We start from the raw sequence: 21,166 nt of genomic DNA on the forward strand, positions 1-21,166 counted from the left end.
CTGATCCAACCCCTGCTGGGAGGCGAACCGGCATTCGCCACGGAGAAATTTGGCGAGGGGGCTCTTTGTCCCGTTTTACGAACCTTCCTCGCCACGGTTGCTAAGCGAATCCACGCAGCCCGTAACTTGCAACAGTTCGCTTAGCAGCTGTTCACAGTTACGACGGCCCTGAACAAAAAGGGATCTGCGATTGTTTTGCCACGCTGAATAGCAATAGCAGTTAGACTTATATACCGCTTCATAGGGCTTCCAGCTCTCTCTAAGCGGTTTACAGAGTCAGCATATTGCCCCCAACAACAATCCGGGTCCTCATTTCACCCACCTCGGAAGGATGGAAGGCTGAGTCAACCCTGAGCCGGTGAGATTTGAACAGCCGAACTGCAGAACTGCAGTCAGCTGAAGTAGCCTGCAGTGCTGCACTCTAACCACTGCGCCACCTCGGCTCCTATGACCGTCGGTCGCTTGTAACAGCACCGGAAAGTGACGTATGACTGTTTTTCGCGCTGGCGGCCGTTGTGGTGTCTCCACAGGATCGTGTGATTAAAATTCAGGCACTTGGCAACTGACTCACAGTTATGACGGTTGCAGCATTCTTGGGGTCACCTCATCCCATTTTGTGAAGCAAAGTCAAGGCCAGATTCGCTTAACGACCATGTTACGGGGAGTCCCTGGCTTATGACTAGAATTGAACTCGAGGTTTACGTGGCTAAGTGAGAAATTGACGAAGTGGATTTTGCTCCATTTTACGACCTTTCTCGCCACGGTTGTTAAGTGAAGCACTGTGGTTTTTAGTCACATGGTCGTTAAGTGAATCCAGCTTCCCCATGGACTTCATCTGTCAGAAGATCGCAAGGGGATCACGTGACCCCAGGACACGTCGACCGTCATAAATGCGAGTCAGCTGCCAAGCGTCTGGATTTTGATCATGTGACCACAGGGATGCTGCAATGGTCGTAAGTGTGAAAAATGGTCATAGGTCACTTTTTTTCAGTGCCGTTGTAACTTTGAGCCCTCGCTAAGCAAACTCTTGTAAGTTGAGGACTACCTTGCTTAACAACTGCGAGGATTCACTTAACAACTGTGGCAAGGAAATTTCTCAATTAGCAACCCTCAAAATTTTGGGCTCAATTGTCATAACCCGAGGACTCTCTGTACTTGCAAATTTGGATGGTTACACTTGGAAGTCCACAATTTTCTGTATTTTATGACACGCCGCCCCCTCTCCCCCCAAAACGGTTGTGGGGCAGGAAAACTGGACTGGCACAAAATGGGTTTTCTCCCAATCTTTCACCCCTTTTCTGTCTCTGGATAGGACACGTCTCCCCCCCCCACCCCCCAAGTAGGCTTAGGAGTATAAAAGAGCCTTCCATCCTTCCTTCCCATATTTTTCCTCTTCCATTCTTCCATATTCCTCCCTTCCTTCCTTTCCCACATTCACTCCCATTTTTTTCTCTTCTATATTTCTCCCTTTTTCCTTCCTTTTATCCTTCTTTCATTCCTTCCCACATTCATTCACATTTTTTCTCTTCCATATTTCTCCCTTTTTCCTTCCTTCCATCCTTCTTTCATTCCTTCCCACATTCACTCACATTTTTTCTCTTCTATGCTTCTATATTTCTCCCTTTTTCCTTCCTTCCATCCTTCTTTCATTCCTTCCCACATTCACTCACATTTTTTCTCTTTCATATTTCTCCCTTTTTCCTTCCTTCCATCCTTCTTTCATTCCTTCCCACATTCACTCACATTTTTTCTCTTTCATATTTCTCCCCCCTTCCTTTCCCACATTCACTCACATTTTTTTCTCTTCTATATTTCTCCCTTTTTCCTTCCTTCCTTCCATCCTTCTTTCATTCCTTCCCACATTCACTCACATTTTTTCTCTTCCATTCTTCTACATTTCTCCCTTCTTCCTTCCATCCTTCTTTCATTCCTTCCCACATTCACTCACATTTTTTCCCTCCCGTATTTTTCCCTCCCTCCCTTCCCTCATATTTTTCCCTTCCATTCTTCCATATTTCTTCCTTCCATCCTTCCTTCCTTTCCCACATTCACTCCCATTTTTTTCTCTTCCATTCTTCCATATTTCTCCCTTTTTCCTTCCTTCCATCCTTCTTTTCTTCCTTCCCACATTCACATTTTTTCCTTCATTCTTCCACATTTCTCCCTTTTTCCTCCCTTCCATCCTTCTTTCATTCCTTCCCACATTCACTCACATTTTTTCTCTTCCATATTTCTCCCTTTCTTCCTTTACTCACATTTTCCCTTCCATTCTTCCATATTTCTCCCTTCTTCCTTCCATCCTCCCTCTCTCCCTTTCTTTCCTTCCTTCCTTCTCCCACCCCACTCTCTTTCTCTTCTTCCTTCATTTCTCCCTTCTTCTTTTTTTGCTTCTTCCCTTCCTTACCTCCTACCTCCTATTCCTTCCTTCCTCTTCCTTCCTTTTTCTTTCTTTCTTTCCTCCCTCCCTCCTCCCAACTTCTCTTTCTCACTTTTAATTCCTTTTTCTCTTTTTCTCTCCCTTCCTTCCTACCTCTTTCCTTTCCTGCTTCCTTTCTTCCATCCTCCTCCCCTTTTTTCCTTCCTCCTTTCTTCCTTCTCTCCTCCCTCCCAGGTCCCTTCTTTCCTTCCTCCCTCCCTCCCTTCCAGTACTGGGCTGGCAGAGCACCATTCCTCAAACCTTGTGCCCTCCAAAACTCTTCAGCTGCAACCAGCCGGTTGGCCTAACCCTACAGGCCGAGATGTTTACAGAGGTTGCAGCCTGCTGGGGACGATGGTCCCGGGAGTAGAGGAAAGCCATCTCCCGGCCTCTGGGACGGGGGTAGTTGTGGTCTTGGCCTCAGCCGGATTGTCTCACCCTGCTGGCCCGAAGCAACCCTGGGTTCCAAAGATGCGGCATGGAGGTGAAGCTCTCGCCTCACAAATCAGGAGGTTGTGTGTTCAATCCTAGGTAGAGGCAGATGTAGGGTCTCCTGCTTGGGCAAGAGGGTTGGACTAGATGACCTGCAAGGTCCCTTCCAACTCTGTTAAAAGTGATGAGGATCTCGGCTGGTTTGTGACCAGAAATGAACAGGGATGGATTCCCCATGGAACATGGGTGCCCGTTCTTGTCTCCACCACTAATATTACCAAGTAGATTTTATTTTTTTTACTAAGTCTCTTTAATGTCTAGTTTCCATCCCTGGTCAAAGCAGGTCTTCTAGGTGGGCAGATGTCTCCACGTCGAGCAAGGGGGCCACTCCCTAGGAGTTGATGGACTCCATCGTTCTCCTCCCAGTCTTCCCAAAAGGATGTCCTGTATTCTCTTCCTTGAGGACTAGGGAGGAAAACATGTTCAGGTGTCCCCAAAACCATCATCCTCTCAAAACAGCCCTGTCTGGTCACATGGGAGACAACTCGGCCTCCGGGTCTTGCTTCGAAGGTTCTGGATCCGACGAGGGGCGATTGTGGAAGTCGATCAGGATGTTGTAGATGAATATCCCAAGGAGGCATCCGAGCGTCGGAGCCAACATCGGCACCCACCACCAACAGTTGCCTGCTCTGAAGGAGAAAGGGGGCCCAGATTAGCAGTTGACCCTAAAGGCAACATATCTCAACCTCGGCCGCTTGATGTGTGGACTTCAACTCCCAGAATTCCCTGCCCAACATGGCTGAATGGAGAATTCTGGGATTTGAAGTCCACATATGTATCTCAACCTTGGCCACTTGATGTGTGGACTTCAACTCCCAGAATTCCCTGCCCAACATGGCTGAATGGAGAATTCTGGGATTTGAAGTCCACATATGTATCTCAACCTTGGCCACTTGATGTGTGGACTTCAACTCCCAGAATTCCCTGCCCAACATGGCTGACTGAGGAATTCTGGGAGTTGAAGTCCACATATGTACCTCAACCTTGAGGTTGCCTCAATCTTTGCCCCTTGAACTCCCAGCATTCCCAAGCCCAGCATAGCTAACGGGAATTATGGGAATTGAAGTCCACGTGTGTCAACTTTGAAGTCCGTGTCATAGTCCGTCTCATCGGTAAACTAAATTGGGTCCACCAACTCACCGAAACACCTCTAAGCCCCATCCCGCGAGGGCAGTGAAAATCCGAGGAGGTAGGTCCCTGGAAGGGTTGATGGCGTAGCCGGTGTTCATCCCCATAGACATGCCAATGACCACGACCAACAGCCCAGTGATTAAGGCATTGGTGCCCGGCAGGGCTCCGGCATTCTTCCGATCGTGGATGGCAAGGATACCGATCATAAGCATGCTGCTTGCGATAAACTGCGGAAAAGAGAGACGGACGTGAAGGCTCCGGACAATCGCAGATTAGAGTGTCAACCAGGGGTGAAATTCAGCAGGTTCTGGAGAACCAGTAGCAGAAATTTTGAGTAGTTCAGAGAACTGGCAAGTTCCACCTCTGGCTGGTTCTAGAGTGGGGTGGGAATGGGGATTTTCCAGAATCCTTCCCCTGGATTGGGGAGGGAATTGAGATTTTGCAGTATCCTTCCCCTGGATTGGGGAGGGAATGGAGATTTTGCAGTATCCTTCCTTTGGAGTGGGGAAGGAATTGAGATTTTACAGTATTCTTCCCCTGGAGTTGGGAGGGAATGGAGATTTTGCAGTATCCTTCTCCTGGAGTGGGGAGGGAATGGAGATTTTGCAGTATCCTTCCCGTGGAGTGGGGAGGGAATGGAGATTTTGCAGTATCCTTCCACTGGAGTGGGGAGGGAATGGAGATTTTACAGTAGCCTTCCCCTGGAGTTGGGAGGGAATGGAGATTTTGCAGTATCCTTCCCCTGGAGTGGGGAGGGAATGGAGATTTTACAGTATCCTTCCCCTGGAGTTGGGAGGGAATGGAGATTTTGCAGTATCCTTCCCCTGGAGTTGGGAGGGAATGGAAATTTTGCAGTATCCTTCCCGTGGAGTGGGGAGGGAATGGAGATTTTGCAGTATCCTTCCCCTGGAGTGGGGAGGGAATGGAGATTTTGCAGTATCCTTCCCCTGGAGTGGGGAGAGAATGGAGATTTTGCAGTATCCTTCCCCTGGAGTGGGATGGGAATGGAGATTTTGCAGTATCCTTCCCCTGGAGTTGGGAGGGAATGGAGATTTTGCAGTATCCTTCCCGTGGAGTGGGGAGGGAATGGAGATTTTACAGTATCCTTCCCCTGGAGTTGGGAGGGAATGGAGATTTTGCAGTATCCTTCCCCTGGAGTGGGGAGGGAATGGAGATTTTACAGTATCCTTCCCCTGGAGTTGGGAGGGAATGGAGATTTTGCAGTATCCTTCCCCTGGAGTTGGGAGGGAATGGAAATTTTGCAGTATCCTTCCTGTGGAGTGGGGAGGGAATGGAGATTTTGCAGTATCCTTCCCCTGGAGTGGGGAGGGAATGGAGATTTTGCAGTATCCTTCCCCTGGAGTGGGGAGGGAATTGGGATTTTGCATTATCCTTCCCTTGGAGTGGGAAGGGAATGGAGATTTTGCAGCATCCTCCCCCTGCCACACCCACCAAATCATGCCCACCAACCAATGCCCACTGAACCGGTAGTGTCAACCAATAGAATAATTGCAGTTTAGGGTTGAATTGTGGGGCCTTTGGTATTTTCTGAGCTGGGTGGTTTTCTTGCAGACAACTCATGACCCAACAAGGTAACATCAGTGCTTGAAGGGAGTGGGGGGGGGGGGTGGCACAGAGGAGGGGAGGACTGTGGGGTCCTTGGTGCTCTCTGAGCTTGGTGGTTTTCTTGCAACCAGCTAATATTATCAGTCCTAAAAGGGACTGGAGTTTGCTTCCTGTATACACATTATTATTTTAGAATGAATGAGCTGGAAGGGACCTTGGAGGTCTCCTAGTCCAGCCCCCTGCTCAAGCTGGAGAACCTATACTATTTCAGATAAAGGACTGTCTAGTCTCTTCTTAAAAACCTCCAGTGATGGGGCACCCACAACCTCTGTTGTCAACTTCTGTTCCACTGGTTAATTGCCTTCGCCGTTAAGAAGCTTCTCCTTAATTCCAGTTGCTTCTCTCCTTGACTAGTTTCCATCCATTGTTTCTTGTTTTGCCTTCTGGTGCTTTGGAAAATAAGCTGACCCCTCTTCTTTGTGGCAACTCCTCAAATACTACAACCCTACTATCATGTCACCCCCCAATTCTTCTTTTCTGTAGACTAACTGGTTCCACCACAAAACCGCGGTCGACTAAAGCGCGCTTGACGAAACCGCGTACCTGACGTCATCACAGCGCGACGAAAAAAGCACACTGTGAGCGCTAAAGCTAAAATTAACCCCTAAACCTAAACCTAACCCCCCGAAACCTAACCCTAAACCTAACCCTTAACCTAACGCTAACCCTTAACCTAACGCTAACCCTTAACCTAACCCTAACCCTAACCCTTAACCTAAACCTAAACCTAAACCTAAACCTAAACCTAACCCTTACCTTAACGTGAATCGGCTTGCTTTCAAAGCGCTTTTTAAAGCGCCCTTTTTTCTCCGCGGTCGCTGTTGTCGCGCTGCTGATGACGTCAGGTACGCGCTTTAATTGGGCGCGCTTTAGTGGACCGCGGTTTTGTCGTGCCACGGACTAACTAAACCCAACTCCTGCAGCCATTCTTCATAGGTTTTGTTCTCCAGGCCTTTGATCTTAATCGCTCACAGTAGCCTATTACTGTATATAAACAGAGAATAAACCCCACTCCCTTCTAGGCTTGATGATGTTACCTAGTTGGGTCATGAAACATCTGCAAGAAAGCCACCAAGCTCAGAGAGCACCTAGGATCCCATATACAGGGAGAGTTTAACCTGCAAGAAGTGAAGATTTAAGGAAGAAATGAAAACAAGGTTTCTGAAGTTCTGTTATATCCAAAAGGAGGTGGACTTCTCTCTTGTCCAAGAAAGCAAGAGAAGACTCAGTGAGTTGGGAGAGTCTACCGGGTAGATAGGGAGGCAGTGGCTCAGTGGCTAAGATGCTGAGCTTGTCGATCAGAAAGTGGTTCGAATCCCTAGCGCCGCGTAACGGAGTGAGCTCCCGTGACTTGTCCCAGCTTCTGCCAACCTAGCAGTTCGAAAGCACGTAAAAAATGCAAGTGGAAAAATAGGAACCACCTTTGGCGGGAAGGGAACAGCGTTCCGTGGGCCTTTGGCTTTGAGTCATGCCGGCCACGGAGACATCCTCGGACAGCGCTGAAACGGAGATGAGCACCGCCCCCTAAAGTTGGGAACGACTAGCACAGTGTTTCTCAACCTTGGCAACTTGAAGATGCCTGGACTTCAACTCCCAGAATTCCCCAGCCAGCATTCGCTGGCTGGGGAATTCTGGGAGTTGAAGTCCAGGCATCTTCAAGTTGCCAAGGTTGAGAAACACTGGACTAGCACCTATGTGCGAGGGGAACCTTTACATTTACCTTTTAGTCAGTGGATATCAAGAAGATATTCCCGACTTGTACAAGCCATCAAAAATGGGACCAGATTGTCACACGAATTGGTGGCTTCTCCTCCGCTACAGATCTTTCCAGAGAATCTATGAAAGCTGCCCCAGTGGATCCTTCACTGAGCAGGAGTTTGGATGAAAGGACTTGTAAACTTTGTTCCGATTCTGAGACGGTCACACAAAGGAACGCTTCTCGTCCCACCAGTAGCACAACCCAACATCTTCATCAATAAATCAAAAATGATGGACCAATATTATCCAATGACCTCATGACTAGAATACACGGTTCCCTGGTGATTGGCTTTCATTCCTAAGGCAGGACTAGAACTCCCTGTCTCCTGGTGATTGTCCCAAAGCCACACAACCAGTTTCTATGCCTAAGGCAGAGCTACAATTCACCGACTCCTGGTGACTGGCCCAGTCACCCAGCTGGCTTTTATGCCTAAGGCGGGACTAGAACTCCCTATCTCCTGGTGATTGCCCCCAAGTTACCCAACCAGTTTCTATGCCTAAGGCAGAGCTACAACTCACCGACTCCTGGTGATTGGCCCAGTCACCCAGCTGGCTTTCATGCCTAAGGCAGGACTAGAACTCCCTATCTCCTGGTGATTGCCCCAAAGTCACCCAACCAGTTTCTATGCCTAAGGCAGAGCTACAACTCACCGACTCCTGGTGATTGGCATAGTCACCCAGCTGGCTTTCCTGCCTAAGGTGGGACTAGAACTCCCTATCTCCTGGTGATTGTCCCAAAGCCACACAACCAGTTTCTATGCCTAAGGCAGAGCTACAACTCACCGACTCCTAGTGATTGGCATAGTCACCCAGCTGGCTTTCATGCCTAAGGCGAGACTAGAACTCCTTATCTCCTGGTGATTGCCCCAAAGTCACCCAACCAGTTTCTATGCCTAAGGCAGAGCTACAACTCACCGACTCCTGGTGATTGGCATAGTCACCCAGCTGGCTTTCATGCCTAAGGCGAGACTAGAACTCCCTATCTCCTGGTGATTGTCCCAAAGCCACACAACCAGTTTCTATGCCTAAGGCAGAGCTACAACTCACCGACTCCGGGTGATTGGCCCAGTCACCCAGCTGGCTTTCATGCCTAAGGCGGGACTAGAACTCCCTATCTCCTGGTGATTGCCCCAAAGTCACCCAACCAGTTTCTAGGCCAAAGGCAGAGCTACAACTCACCGACTCCTGGTGATTAGCATAGTCACCCAGCTGGTTTTCATGCCTAAGGCAGGACTAGAACTCCCTATCTCCTGGTGATTGCCCCAAAGTCATCCAACCAGTTTCTAGGCCAAAGGCAGAGCTACAACTCACCGACTCCTGGTGATTGGCCCAGTCACCCAGCTGACTTTCATGCCTAAGGCAGGACTAGAACTCCCTATCTCCTGGTGATTGCCCCAAAGTCACCCAACCAGTTTCTATGCCTAAGGCAGAGCTACAACTCACCGACTCCTGGTGATTGGCCCAGTCACCCAGCTGGCTTTCATGCCTAAGGCGGGACTAGAACTCCCTATCTCCTGGTGATTGTCCCAAAGCCACACAACCAGTTTCTAGGCCTAAGGCAGAGCTACAACTCACCGACTCCTGGTGATTGGCCCAGTCACCCAGCTGGCTTTCATGCCTAAGGCGGGACTAGAACTCCCTATCTCCTGGTGATTGTCCCAAAGCCACACAACCAGTTTCTAGGCCTAAGGCAGAGCTACAACTCACCGACTCCTGGTGATTGGCCCCAAGTCACCTAGCTGGCTTTCACGCCTAAAACTGGAGTTGAACTCACCACCTCCTGGCTTCTTGACACCAGGGGTGTCAAACGTGATATCATTGAGGGCCGCATTAGTGTGGCCAGTTCGACATCACTCACGTTGCGGATGCCTGTGACGGGCCAAGCGCTCTGTTGTGAAAATGGGTTCCCGAGTTCTGTTTTCGACTGTGACGGCCTCCTGCAGCTCTTTGCAGAAGCACCGCAGGGCGGTTCTTCTCTAATGAGCCGAGGTGGCGCAGTGGTTAAATGCAGCACTGCAGGCCACTTCAGCTGACTGTTATCTGCAGTTCGGCTGTTCAAATCTCACCGGCTCAGGGTCGACTCAGCCTTCCATCCTTCCGAGGTGGGTAAAATGAGGACCCGGATTGTTGTTGGGGGCAATATGCCGACTCTGTAAACCGCTTAGAGAGGGCTGAAAGCCCTATGAAGCAGTATATAAGTCTAACTGCTATTGCTATTGTTTCCACCATAGCCCCTCGGGCTAGATCTAAGCCCCCCGCATACTGGATTTCAGTCTATGGGTCTTGAGTTTGACACCCTTGGACGAGACCCAACTGGCCAGTGGTGGCTTTCCCACGTTTTTTTAACTGCTGGTTCGCTCACGCGCTCTTGTGCCCTCCTGCGTGCGTGCGATGCTTCTGTGCATGCTCAGAAGAGTCCAGGAGGGTGGGCAGAGGCTCCCGTCACAGCTACTACCGGTTTGGCCGATCCGGGCCAAACGGGGAGCACCTCTGCAACCGGCGCTCGCTTCTATCCGGGGGGTTGCAGGACACCCACCTCCTGGAGGAAGCCGTTCCACAGAGAGACGAAAGGGGCAGGATAGGTGGCAAAGATGCCCGCAGTGGCCGTGGGCCCCGTGACGGTTAGGTTGCCTCCTGTGTAATCCTGCAGGGCTTCTAAAGAGGGAAGAAGAAAGTCGGTTTGTGGGGAGCAAACATAAAAACACAAAAGGGAAGTTGGGGGGGGGAACCCCGACAGGTAGTCCTCGACTTACAGCAGTCTGTTTAGTGACCGTTTCAACGTTACCACGGGACTGAAAAATGGGACTTCAGAACCGTTTCTCACCGCTACGACCGTGGCACCTTCCAATGGCTCGTTCCTCTGGAACGAACTCCCCGTGGAGATTCGAACCCTCACCACCCTCCAGGCCTTCCACAAAGCCCTTAAAACCTGGCTGTTCCGACAGGCCTGGGGCTAAAGAGCTTTTGCCCTCCCCCCCCCCTCAAATGGTATGGTTGTTGTGTGCTTTTAAATTGTGTATTGTTTTGTTCGTCTTTTTTATCCCTTATCCCTTATCCCCTTCCCTGACTTGGATTGTGAGCCGCCCTGAGTCCCCTCCGGGGAAAAGGGCGGCATATAAGTGCAATAAATTCAATTCAATTCAAATTCTGACACTTGGCCAATAATTCATATTTATGACGGTTGCTGCGTCCCACATTCACATTTCCCCCCTTTTTGCGACGTTCTCCCAAGCAGAGTTGATGGGGAAGCGGGATTCGCTTAACAGCCGGGTGACTCGCTTATCGACTGCAGTGATTCGCTTAACGGCGGCAAGAAAGGTCGTAAAATGGGGCAAAACTCACCTAACAAATGTCTCATTTAGCAACTGAAATTTTGGGACCAATTGTGGTCGCAGGTCGAGGACGACTTGGCTACAGATTCCAGGAGAGGGGTGCTAATTTCTGCCATCACCTCTACCAGGAATGATTTTATTGTGTCACAACAAAACCGCGCTCCACTAAAGCGCGCCTGATTAAACCGCGTCGCTGACGTCATCAGCGGAGAAAAAATGGCGCTTTAAACAGCGCTTTGAAAGCAAGCCGATTCAAGTTAAGGTAAGGGTTAGGTTTAGGGTTAGGTTAAGGGTTAGGGTTAGGGTTAGGTTAAGGGTTAGGGTTAGGTTTAAGGTTAGGTTAAGGGTTAGGATTAGGTTTAGCGTTAGGTTAAGGGTTAGGTTTAGGGTTAGGTTTAGGATTAGGTTTAGGGGGGTTAGGTTTAGGTTTAGGGGTTAATTTTAGCTTTAGCTTAAACAGCGTGCTTTTTTCGTCGCGCTGTGATGACATCAGCTACGCGGTTTCGTCGAGCGCGCTTTAGTTGAACGCGGTTTTGTGGTGGAACCGATTTTATGACTCCCCACTCTTCCCTGCAGCCTTCGGATCTCCTAGTGGTCTCTCATCCCAGCAATACTCATTTGGGGGTGGGGGGGAGACTGAATTCCCCCCCTAATCTAAACCACCTTAATCAGGCACTGCCCCCTATTTGGGGGGGGCTTGTTAAAGGAGGACATGAGATCATCCCTAAGGAGAATTCACTTTTTGTTTTTCTTTTTCATTTTTTTTTTAACATCTCCTGCTTCAAAACCAGTAGAAATTCTCTCAGTAGTCATGCCAGAGAAAAAATATAAATAAAAGGCTGGCAGTTTTGGCCCAGAGGACACCCAGTGGGTGGGATGTCATTTCAGAAATGGGCAACATGTAATTTTACTAGCTTAATAGATTTGTTTTCTTTTCGTCAAGGTGGGTGGAGGCTAAAACATACAAAGGACCATTGCAGGAACTGGGTATGTCTAGTTTAATAGAAAAAAGGACTAGGGGAGAGATGATAGCAGCCTTCCAATATCTCAGGGGTTGCCCCAAAGAAGAGGGAGTCAAACTATTCTCCAAAGCACCTGAATTTAGGACAAGAAGCAATGGGTGGAAACTAACCAAGGAGAGAAGCAATCCGGAATGAAACTTCCTAAGAGTGAGGACAATGAACCAGTGGAATAGAAGTTGCCCCCAGAAGTTGTGGGTGCTCCAACACTGGGGGGGTTTTCAGAAGAGACTGGACATCCACCTGACTGAAATGCTTGGGCAGGAGGCTGGGCTAGAAGACCTCCAAGGTCCCTCCCAACTCTCTTATTCTGTTCTGTTCAGCATGTTCCTCACTTTCATAGAATCATCGGGCTGGAACAGACATTGGAGGTAATCTAGTCCAACCCCTGCTTGAAGATGAATCCTTAGACAGTACTATCCCAGACAAATGGCTGTCAGGTCTTCCTGAAAAATCTACAGTGATGGAACAGCCACAATATTATTAAGAGTGGAGTAGAGTAGAATAGAGAGTAGAGTAGAATAGATAATAGAGAATAGAGTAGAGTAGAACAGAGAGTAGAGTAGAATAGAGAATAGAATAGAATAGAATAGAATAGAATAGAATAGAATAGGAGTACAGAGAGTATAGAGAATATAGTAGAGTAGAGAATAAGAGTATAGATAATAGAATAGAGTAGAATAGAGAGTAGAGTAGAACAGAAAATAGAGTAGAATAGAGAATAGAGTAGAATAGAGTAGAGTAGAATAGAGAATAGAGCATAGATAATAGAGTAGAGTAGAATAGAATAGAGAGTAGAGTAGAGTAGAATAGAGAGTAGAATAGAGAATAGAGTAGAATAGAGAATAGAGTATAAAGAGTATAGAGAATAGAGTATAGATAATAGAGTAGAGTAGAATAGAGAGTACAGTAGAATAGAGTATAGAGAATATAGAGAATAGAGTAGAGAAGTATAGAGAATATAGATAATAGAGTGAGTAGAATAGAGAGTAGAGTAGAATAGAGAATATAGAGAATAGAGGAGAATAGAGTATAGATAATAGAGTAGAGTGGAATACAGAGTAGAGTAGAATAGAGTAGAATAGAGTATAGATAATAGAGTAGAGTAGATTAGAGTGTAGAGTAGAATAGAGAGTAGAGTAGAGTAGAGTAGAGTAGAGTAAATAGGGTAGAGAACAAAGTAGAGTAGAGTAGAATAGAGAGTAAGTAGAGTAGAGTATAGAGAATACAGAAGAGTAGAGTATAGAGTAGGATAGAGTAGAGTAGAAAATAGAATAGAGAATGGAATGGAATAGAATAGAATAGAATAGAATAGAATGTGCTTGGTAAGTACCGTAACTACATAAACATCATAACATTTTTACATTTTGATTGTTTCATTGCAGCACTCAGAATTCATTGCAGACGAATATTCAGACTTTTGAAAATGGACTCATATTTACGAGGGTCGCAATGTCCTGGAGTCACGTGATCCCTTTTGCAAACTTCCAGGCAAGCCAGGTCAACAGGGAAGCCAGATTCACTTAACGACCATGTGACTAACTCACCAACTGCCATGCTTCATTTAACCACCGCGGCAAGAGAGGTGGCAAAATGGAGCAAAACTCACTTAACAAGTATCTCGCTTAGCAACCGAAATGTTGGGCTCAATATTGGTCGTAAGTCGAGGACTGCCTGTAATTTTTCCCACCCCCACCCCACCCCTCCTTTCTGTAAGCCAAGGGGGGGGATTCGTACCCACCATAATACAAAACAAATGCAACAGCCGCTGCGGTGAACGATCCGAAGAACTGTCCAATCACGTACGCCGGGAGTTTGCGCCAAAGTACATTTCCAACTACGCAATTGGCGAAAGTGATGGACGCATTCAGGTGAGCCCCTTGGGGTGACAAAGAGAACGGGGGAAGAACTGTTAGGATGGTTGCAGGAAGGCGAATGGCAATCAAGTTGTTTCTGTCTGTCTGTCTGTCTGTCTGTCTGTCTGTCTGTCTGTCTGTCTGTCTGTCTGTCTGTCTTTCTTTCTTTCTGTATAAGTTTTATTTGCAGCTTTTCTTTGACAACCAACGTTTCTCTGCGGACAGTGTAACCTCTGGGTTAACGTATTTTTTCCCACCGTGTTCCCGGTAATAATACAATAATACATACACCCCATTTTTTATCTTCTAACTTCTAACCCTAATGCGCTCATTTATAATTGTAATGTATTCTTTTATGTACTCATTAACTCCTAACGTTTGGATATTATAGAGGTCGCTCAGTTTTCACCCACATTTTCAATATCTCAAATTTCTATAAACACCATTAAAACCAGAGATGGGATCCTACCGGTTCGGACCATTTTACCCAAACCAGTAGCGGGAATCTCGTGTGGCCCTACCCTATGCTCTCCCATTTAGGCACTGTTTTTTAGTCAAACGCATGCATGGAAGGTTGAATGCATGTGCGGAGGTGCGGGCTCACATTTGCAAACCGGTAGGGAAGATAAGTGAATACCATCCATGATTAAAACCAATTATCAGTAAGATCTAATCAGTCCCAAGTTTATATCCCTAAGTCCCCTGGATTTGTAGTCCTTATAACCGGGGTGAAATTCAGCAGGTTCTGACAGGTTCTGGAGAACCGGTAGCGGAAATTTTGAGCAGTTCAGAGAACCGGCAAATACCAGCTTTGGCTGGCCCCAGAATGGGGAGGGAATGGAGTTTTTGCAGTATCCTTCACCCAGGAGTGGGGAGGAAATTGGGATTTTGCAGTAACCTCCCCCTGGAGTGGGGAGGGAATGGGAATTTTGCAGTATCCTTTTCCTGGAGTGTGGAGGGAATGGGGATTTTGCAGTATCCTTCCCCTGGAGTGGGGAGGGAATGGGGATTTTGCAGCATCTTCCCCTGGAGTGGGGAGGGAATGGGGATTTTGCAGTATCCTTCCCCTGGAGTGTGGAGGGAATGGGGATTTTGCAGTATCCTTCCCCTGGAGTGGGGAGGGAATGGGGATTTTGCAGTATCCTTCCCCTGGAGTGGGGAGGGAATGGGGATTTTGCAGTATCCTTCCCCTGGAGTGGGGAGGGAATGGGGATTTTACAGTATCCTTCCCCTGGAGTGGGGAGGGAATGGACCTTTTGCAGTATCCTTCCCCTGGAGTGTGGAGGGAATGGGGATTTTGCAGCATCCTTCCCCTGGAGTGGGGAGGGAATGGGGATTTTGCAGTATCCTTCCCCTGGAGTGGGGAGGGAATGGAGATTTTGCAGTATCCTTCCCCTGGAGTGGGGAGGGAATGGGGATTTTGCAGTATCCTTCCCCTGGAGTTGGGATGGAATGGGGATTTTGCAGTATCCTTCCCCTGGAATGGGGAGAGAATGGGGATTTTGCAGTATCCTTCCCCTGGAGTTGGGAGGGAATGGAGATTTTGCAGTATCCTTCCCCTGGAGTGGGGAGGGAATAGGGATTTTGCAGTATCCTTCCCCTGGAGTTGGGATGGAATGGGGATTTTGCAGTATCCTTCCCCTGGAGTGGGGAGGGAATGGGGATTTTGCAGTATCCTTCCCCTGGAGTTGGGATGGAATGGGGATTTTGCAGTATCCTTCCCCTGGAGTGGGGAGGGAATGGGGATTTTGCAGTATCCTTCCCCTGGAGTTGGGATGGAATGGGGATTTTGCAGTATCCTTCCCCTGGAGTGGGGAGGGAATGGGGATTTTGCAGTATCCTTCCCCTGGAGTTGGGATGGAATGGGGATTTTGCAGTATCCTTTCCCTGGAGTGGGGAGGGAATGGGGATTTTGCAGTATCCTTCCCCTGGAGTTGGGAGGGAATGGGGATTTTGCAGCATCCTTCCCCTGGAGTTGGGATGGAATGGGGATTTTGCAGTATCCTTTCCCTGGAGTGGGGAGGGAATGGAGATTTTGCAGTATCCTTTCCCTGGAGTTGGGAGGGAATGGAGATTTTGCAGTAACCTTCCCCTGCCACACCAACCAAGTTACTCCTGGTAGTAACCCTTTTTCAATTTCACCACTGCCTTATAGGCTATAATTTCCAATATACAGGTGAAACTCGAAAAATTAGAATATTGTGCAACTTTTGCATCTCATTTGGAAACCAAGGACCCAGAGCATGGAGGAAGAATGGAGAGGCCAATCAAGCACAGTAATCCCATGGTCATTGAACCAGTTTTTGGTGCTTTTGGCAAAAGTTGGTCTCATCAGAAAAGAGGACTTTGGACCACTGTGCTTCATTAAGACCAGGGTCAACGCAACTATCTACCAGGAGATTTTGGAGCACTTCATGCTTCCTTCTGCAGACGAGCTTTATGGGAATGCTGACTTCATTTTCCAGCTGCCCACACTGCCAAAAGCACCAAAACCTGGTTCGGTGACCGTGGGATTACTGTGCTTGATTGGCCAGCAAATTCGCCTGACCCGAACCTCATAGAGAATCTATGGGGCATTGCCAAGAGAAAGATGAGAGACATGAGACCGAACAATGCAGAAGAGCTGATGGCCACCATTGAAGCATCCTGATCTTCCATAACACCTCAGCAGTGCCACAGGCTGATAGCTTCCATGCCACGCCACATTGAGGCAGTAATTGCTGCAAAAGGGGCCCAGACCAAGTACTGGGTACATATGCAGGCTTATACTTTTCAGAGGTCCGATATTGTTCTACGTACAATCCTTGTTTTATTGATTGCATGTAATATTCCAATTTTCTGAGATGGTGGATTTGGGGTTTTCATGAGCTGTAAGCCATAATCATCACAATTATCGGCTTGAACTATCTTGCTTTGCATATAATGAGTCTTATCTCCTATATTAGTTTCACCTTTTAAGTTGCATTATTGAAATAAATGAACTTTTGCACAATATTCTAATTTTTGGAGTTTCACCTGTATATATTTTTCCCATCCTGTTAATCATAATAATGAATCATCAATCAATTAGGGCATCTTTTGGAAACCTGAGACAGTGGTGTGATCCTATGGGTTTAACAACATTTCCACCACAAAACCGCGGTCGACTAAAGCGCGCTCGACGAAACCGCGTACCTGACGTCATCACAGCGCGACGAAAAAAGCACGCTGTGAGCGGTAAAGCTAAAATTAACACGTAAACCTAAACCTAACCCCCCCAAACCTAACCCTAAACCTAACCCTAAACCTAACCCTTAATCTAACCCTAAACCTAACCCTTAACCTAACGCTAAACCTAACGCTAACGCTTAACGTAACCCTAAACCTAACCCTAACCCTTAACCTAACCCTAACCCTAAACCTAACCCTTACCTTTACATGAATCGGCTTGCTTTAAAAGCGCTTTTTAAAGCGCCATTTTTTCTCCGCGGTCATTGTTGTCGCGCTGCTGATGACGTCAGGTACGCGCTTTAATCGGGCGCGCTTTAGTTGACCGCGGTTTTGTCGTGCCACGTTAACAACCGCTTTGGTGATCGCACACTTCACTCTAGATTACCCAGTGTAGTAACCCAGATCCTCTCTCCCCCCTGCTAGACTCACCTGAGATGCCACCAGCAGCATGGACTCCCAACATAACACCAAACCCGAACCCAAGATTGATGCTCAAGTACTCTCCAAACTTGTGCTTCCCCAACACAACTTGTGCCACGGAGCAAAGGCCAAAGATCTGTCAGAAGAAAACTTTTGAGTCCAAGCAGAGAGGAGTCCAAGGTGGTGGAAGATCTCCCGATCAGAGGTTGATGGAGCCAGACCTGGGTTTTAGTTTGGTTGCTTACAATTTTTGGTTGACAATTTTTTTAAACAATTTTTTTTAAAGAAATGGAAGAGGAAAGATAGGTAATGAGGAAAAATAATATAGTAAAAGAAAAGAAATAGAAAAATGAAAGGGAGAGAGGATGCATGGATAGATGGATGGATGGATGGATGGATGGATGGATGGATGGATGGATGGATGGATGGATGAATGGATGGAAGGAAGGAAGAAAGGAAGGAAGGAAAGAAATAGATGGAGATAGATAGATAGATGATAGATGATAGATGATAGATAGATAGATAGATAGATAGATAGATAGATAGATAGATAGATAGATAAGGAAGGAAGGAAGGAAGGAAGGAAGGAAAGGAAGAAGGAGAGATAGACAGACAGATGGATGAAAGAGAAGGAAGGAAATAAAAGAGATGGATGGACGGACAGACAGACGGATGATAAGGAAGGAAGGAAGGAAGGAAGGAAGGAAGGAAGGAAGGAGAGGAAGTGAAGAGATGGGAGGAAAGGAGAAGGTAGGGGAGGAGAAAAGACGAAGAAAGGACAGAGGAAAGAAAGGAAGGAAGAAAAAGAAAAGAAAAGCAGCAAAAGGAAATCAAGAAAGAGAAAGGAAAGAAGGAAGGAAGGAAGAAAAAGAAAGAAAGAGAGGGAAAAGAGAGAAATGGAAGGAAAGGGAAGGAAGGAAAGAAAGAAAGAAAAGATAAGAAAGAGCTACCAATCGTCTTCAGAGTGCATATGGATACATTTATAGAGTACTTTTCCTACTCTCTCTAAAGTAACATCACTTTCTTCTTTCCCTTAAACTATACCTTCCAATCTTCAAACCCACTAATCAACATTTCTTTTCCTCTCGCCCAAAAATCCCATAAGCCAGGAAAAGGCATGCTTGTAACGTTTCCCTCCCACCCACCACCCACCCCTCTTCTAACTTAGTTGGTTTCTCAAACTCACCCAACTGGACGATGGGTTGAGGACTTGCCTTGCTGGCTGGGGAATCCTGGGAATTGAAGTCCACCCATTTCCTTCTCCCCCCACAGACCCTGGGTTGTTTTTCTTTCTCACCATCAGGAGGAAGGTCCCCAGAGCTTCTGCCAGACCCTGACGGACCGTTTCATTCCGGATGGTCACCAGGCTGACTAATTTTTCCAACATCTCGCTCACCGGCCTCCAGATACGACTTCTGTTGGGAAGGAAGACGTCATTCTTACAGACCTTGCCGTTTGCAGAGGCTTCAAACACGCTTGTGTCCTTTCATCTCCTCCAGATACTGCCTACCATCGGGTTAAAGTCTAACCGGTCAATTGAGCATCTGCTGTCCTTACCTAGACCTCTCCATCAGCCCGCCTCTTCCTCTTGTCACCATCTCCTGGGCCACCACAACGCAAAGGAGTCACCAGCCTTTGCAGCATTATGACCTCAAATCCATTGTGAGAAAAAGGCGGGCGGCCTCCAGGAATTCTTGCAGCATCCACGACGAAACCTGAGATTTGCAAGGGGCTGTGAAGGATGGAAATTAAATTCAATAAAGTTCGTGTGTGTTCCCCTCCTCCTCCCCTCCACACACACAAACACACTGCTTGTCTCAGAGTGACGAATGGAAAGATCAGCTTGGCATCTATTCACGGGGCTAACTATAGACGTGATAACATCGAGAGATCGTATCGTGCTCTAATTGTAGCCCAGAGAATTTTATTATCTTGGTTCCCGGAAAATGATGTCAAGACCCATGTCAGAAGGGGGCAATCAATGGCATAATTATATATGTATTTCACGAGGAAATTGTACTCGTGAAACTATAACAAAGGGGCATCACAGAGGAATAACTGGGAGAGTTACTGAAAGGTGGGACGTGACCTTCATCCTTTCATCTTGAAAACAGTGGAACACACTGTAATTTTAGGGTGAGTTAGACCTGTATAATAACGTAACACTTTGCAAAATTATCCCACTTGTAAGGCAAGGCCAGAAATGAGAACAAAACTCCATTGGAGTGGAACCTATAAACAAGGAGCCATCAGCAGAATAATGGAGACTATCTAGAGGCATTTTGTTTTATCTAACAAAATGAAATTCAATGGTGAAAAAAGTCAGGTTCTACATTTAGGCAAGAAAAAACCAAATGCACAGGTACAGTATAGGTGGTACCTGGCTCAACAGTAGTAACTGTGAGAGGGATCTTGGAGTCCTAGTGGACAACCGTTGAAATAGGAGCCAGCCGTGGGCAGCAGCTGCCAAAAAAGCCAACACACTTCTAGGCTGCATCAACAGAGGGAGAGAATCAAGATCACGTGAAGAGTTAATACCATTTTATAATGCCTTGGGAAGGCCACACTTGGAATTCTGCATCCAGTTTTGGTCGCCATGATGTAGAAAAGATGTGGAGACTCTGGAAAGAGTGCAGAGAAGAGCAACAAAGAGGATTAGGGGACTCGAGACTAAAACATATGAAGAACGATTGCAGGAACTGGCTATGTCTAGTTTAATGAAAAGAAGGACCAGGGGAGACATGATAGCAGTCTTCCAATATCTCAGGGGCTGCCACAAAGAAGAGGGAGTCAAACTATTCTCCAAAGCACCTGAGGGTAGAACAAGAAGCAACGGGTGGAAACTAATCAAGGAGAGAAGCAACTTAGAACTGAGGAGAAATTTCCTAACAATGAGAACAATTAACCCGTGGAACAGTTTGCCTCCAGAAGTTGTGGGTGCTCCAACACTGGGGGTTTCAAAAATAGACTGGACAGCCATTTGTTGTCCATGGAATAGGGTCTTGAGCAGTGGGTTGGACTAGAAGACCTCCAAGGTCCCTTCCAATTCTGTTATTCTGTTAATTAACCAGCGGAACCGTTTGCCTCCAGATGTTGTGGGTGTTCCATCCCTCTTTCAAGAAGACGCTGGACAGCCATTTGTCTGGGATATTATAGGGCAGTGATGACAAACTTATGTGCCAGAAGTGGCACACAGAGCCATCTCTCTGGGCATGCCAGCCATCATCCAAAGCTCATCTGGGTTCCAGTACGCACTTGCACACTGGCTAGCTGGTCTCGCGGGGGCACTCGAAACCATAAGAGCAGTTAGTTTAGTTTAGTTTAGTTTTGGTTTATTTGTATGCTGCCCTTCTCCAGGAGGGACTCAGGACGGCGAACAACTCAAAGGGGAAAGGGAACATAAACAACAGTACACATAATTAAAATACGCAAAAATCACACAGCCATACCAGTCGAGAGGGGAGGGGAACTCATCAACCCCAGGCCTGCCGGCACAGCCAGGTTTTGACGGCTTTCCGGAAGGCCTGGAGAGAGGTGACGGTCCGAATCTCCGCGGGGAGTTCGTTCCAAAGGGCCGGAGCTGCCACAGAGAAGGCCCTCCCCCAGGTAATAGCCAGGTGGCATTGGCTGGTGTACGGAACCCGGAGGAGGCCGACCCTGTGAGATCTGACGGGTCTTTGGGAGGTAATTGGCAGCAGGCGGTCTCTCAAGTTCCCTGGTGCGCATGCACGCGACAGGAAGCTGAGCTGCCAGTTTCTGCGCCAGTCAGCTGGAACAAGGCAAATGCACAGCCGGAAACCGGAAGCTCAGCTTCCTAGTGCGCACATGTGCCCCAGGGAACTGCTCTTCCAGTTTCTGGTGCTCTGGTGGGGAGCAGCTGTTCCAGTTTTCGGCACTGCCCCACAC

At 47.5% G+C, this 21,166-nt stretch overlaps 1 protein-coding gene across 1 annotated transcript; it reads right to left on the bottom strand.

Moving 5' to 3' along the window:
* Positions 1-3,377: 3,377 nt before the first annotated feature.
* Positions 3,378-18,647, bottom strand: LOC116506265 (aquaporin-7-like). Its single transcript, XM_032213912.1, has 6 exons — positions 18,558-18,647; positions 17,270-17,396; positions 13,516-13,653; positions 9,960-10,078; positions 4,049-4,266; positions 3,378-3,537 (listed from the first exon to the last, which is right to left on the bottom strand). The coding sequence occupies exons 1-6, from the start codon at positions 18,645-18,647 to the stop codon at positions 3,378-3,380; spliced, it is 852 nt and encodes a 283-aa protein (XP_032069803.1).
* Positions 18,648-21,166: the final 2,519 nt, after the last annotated feature.

The sequence above is a fragment of the Thamnophis elegans genome, chromosome 3, assembly GCF_009769535.1.
Source record: "Thamnophis elegans isolate rThaEle1 chromosome 3, rThaEle1.pri, whole genome shotgun sequence".
Classification (NCBI taxonomy): Eukaryota; Metazoa; Chordata; class Lepidosauria; order Squamata; family Colubridae; genus Thamnophis; species Thamnophis elegans.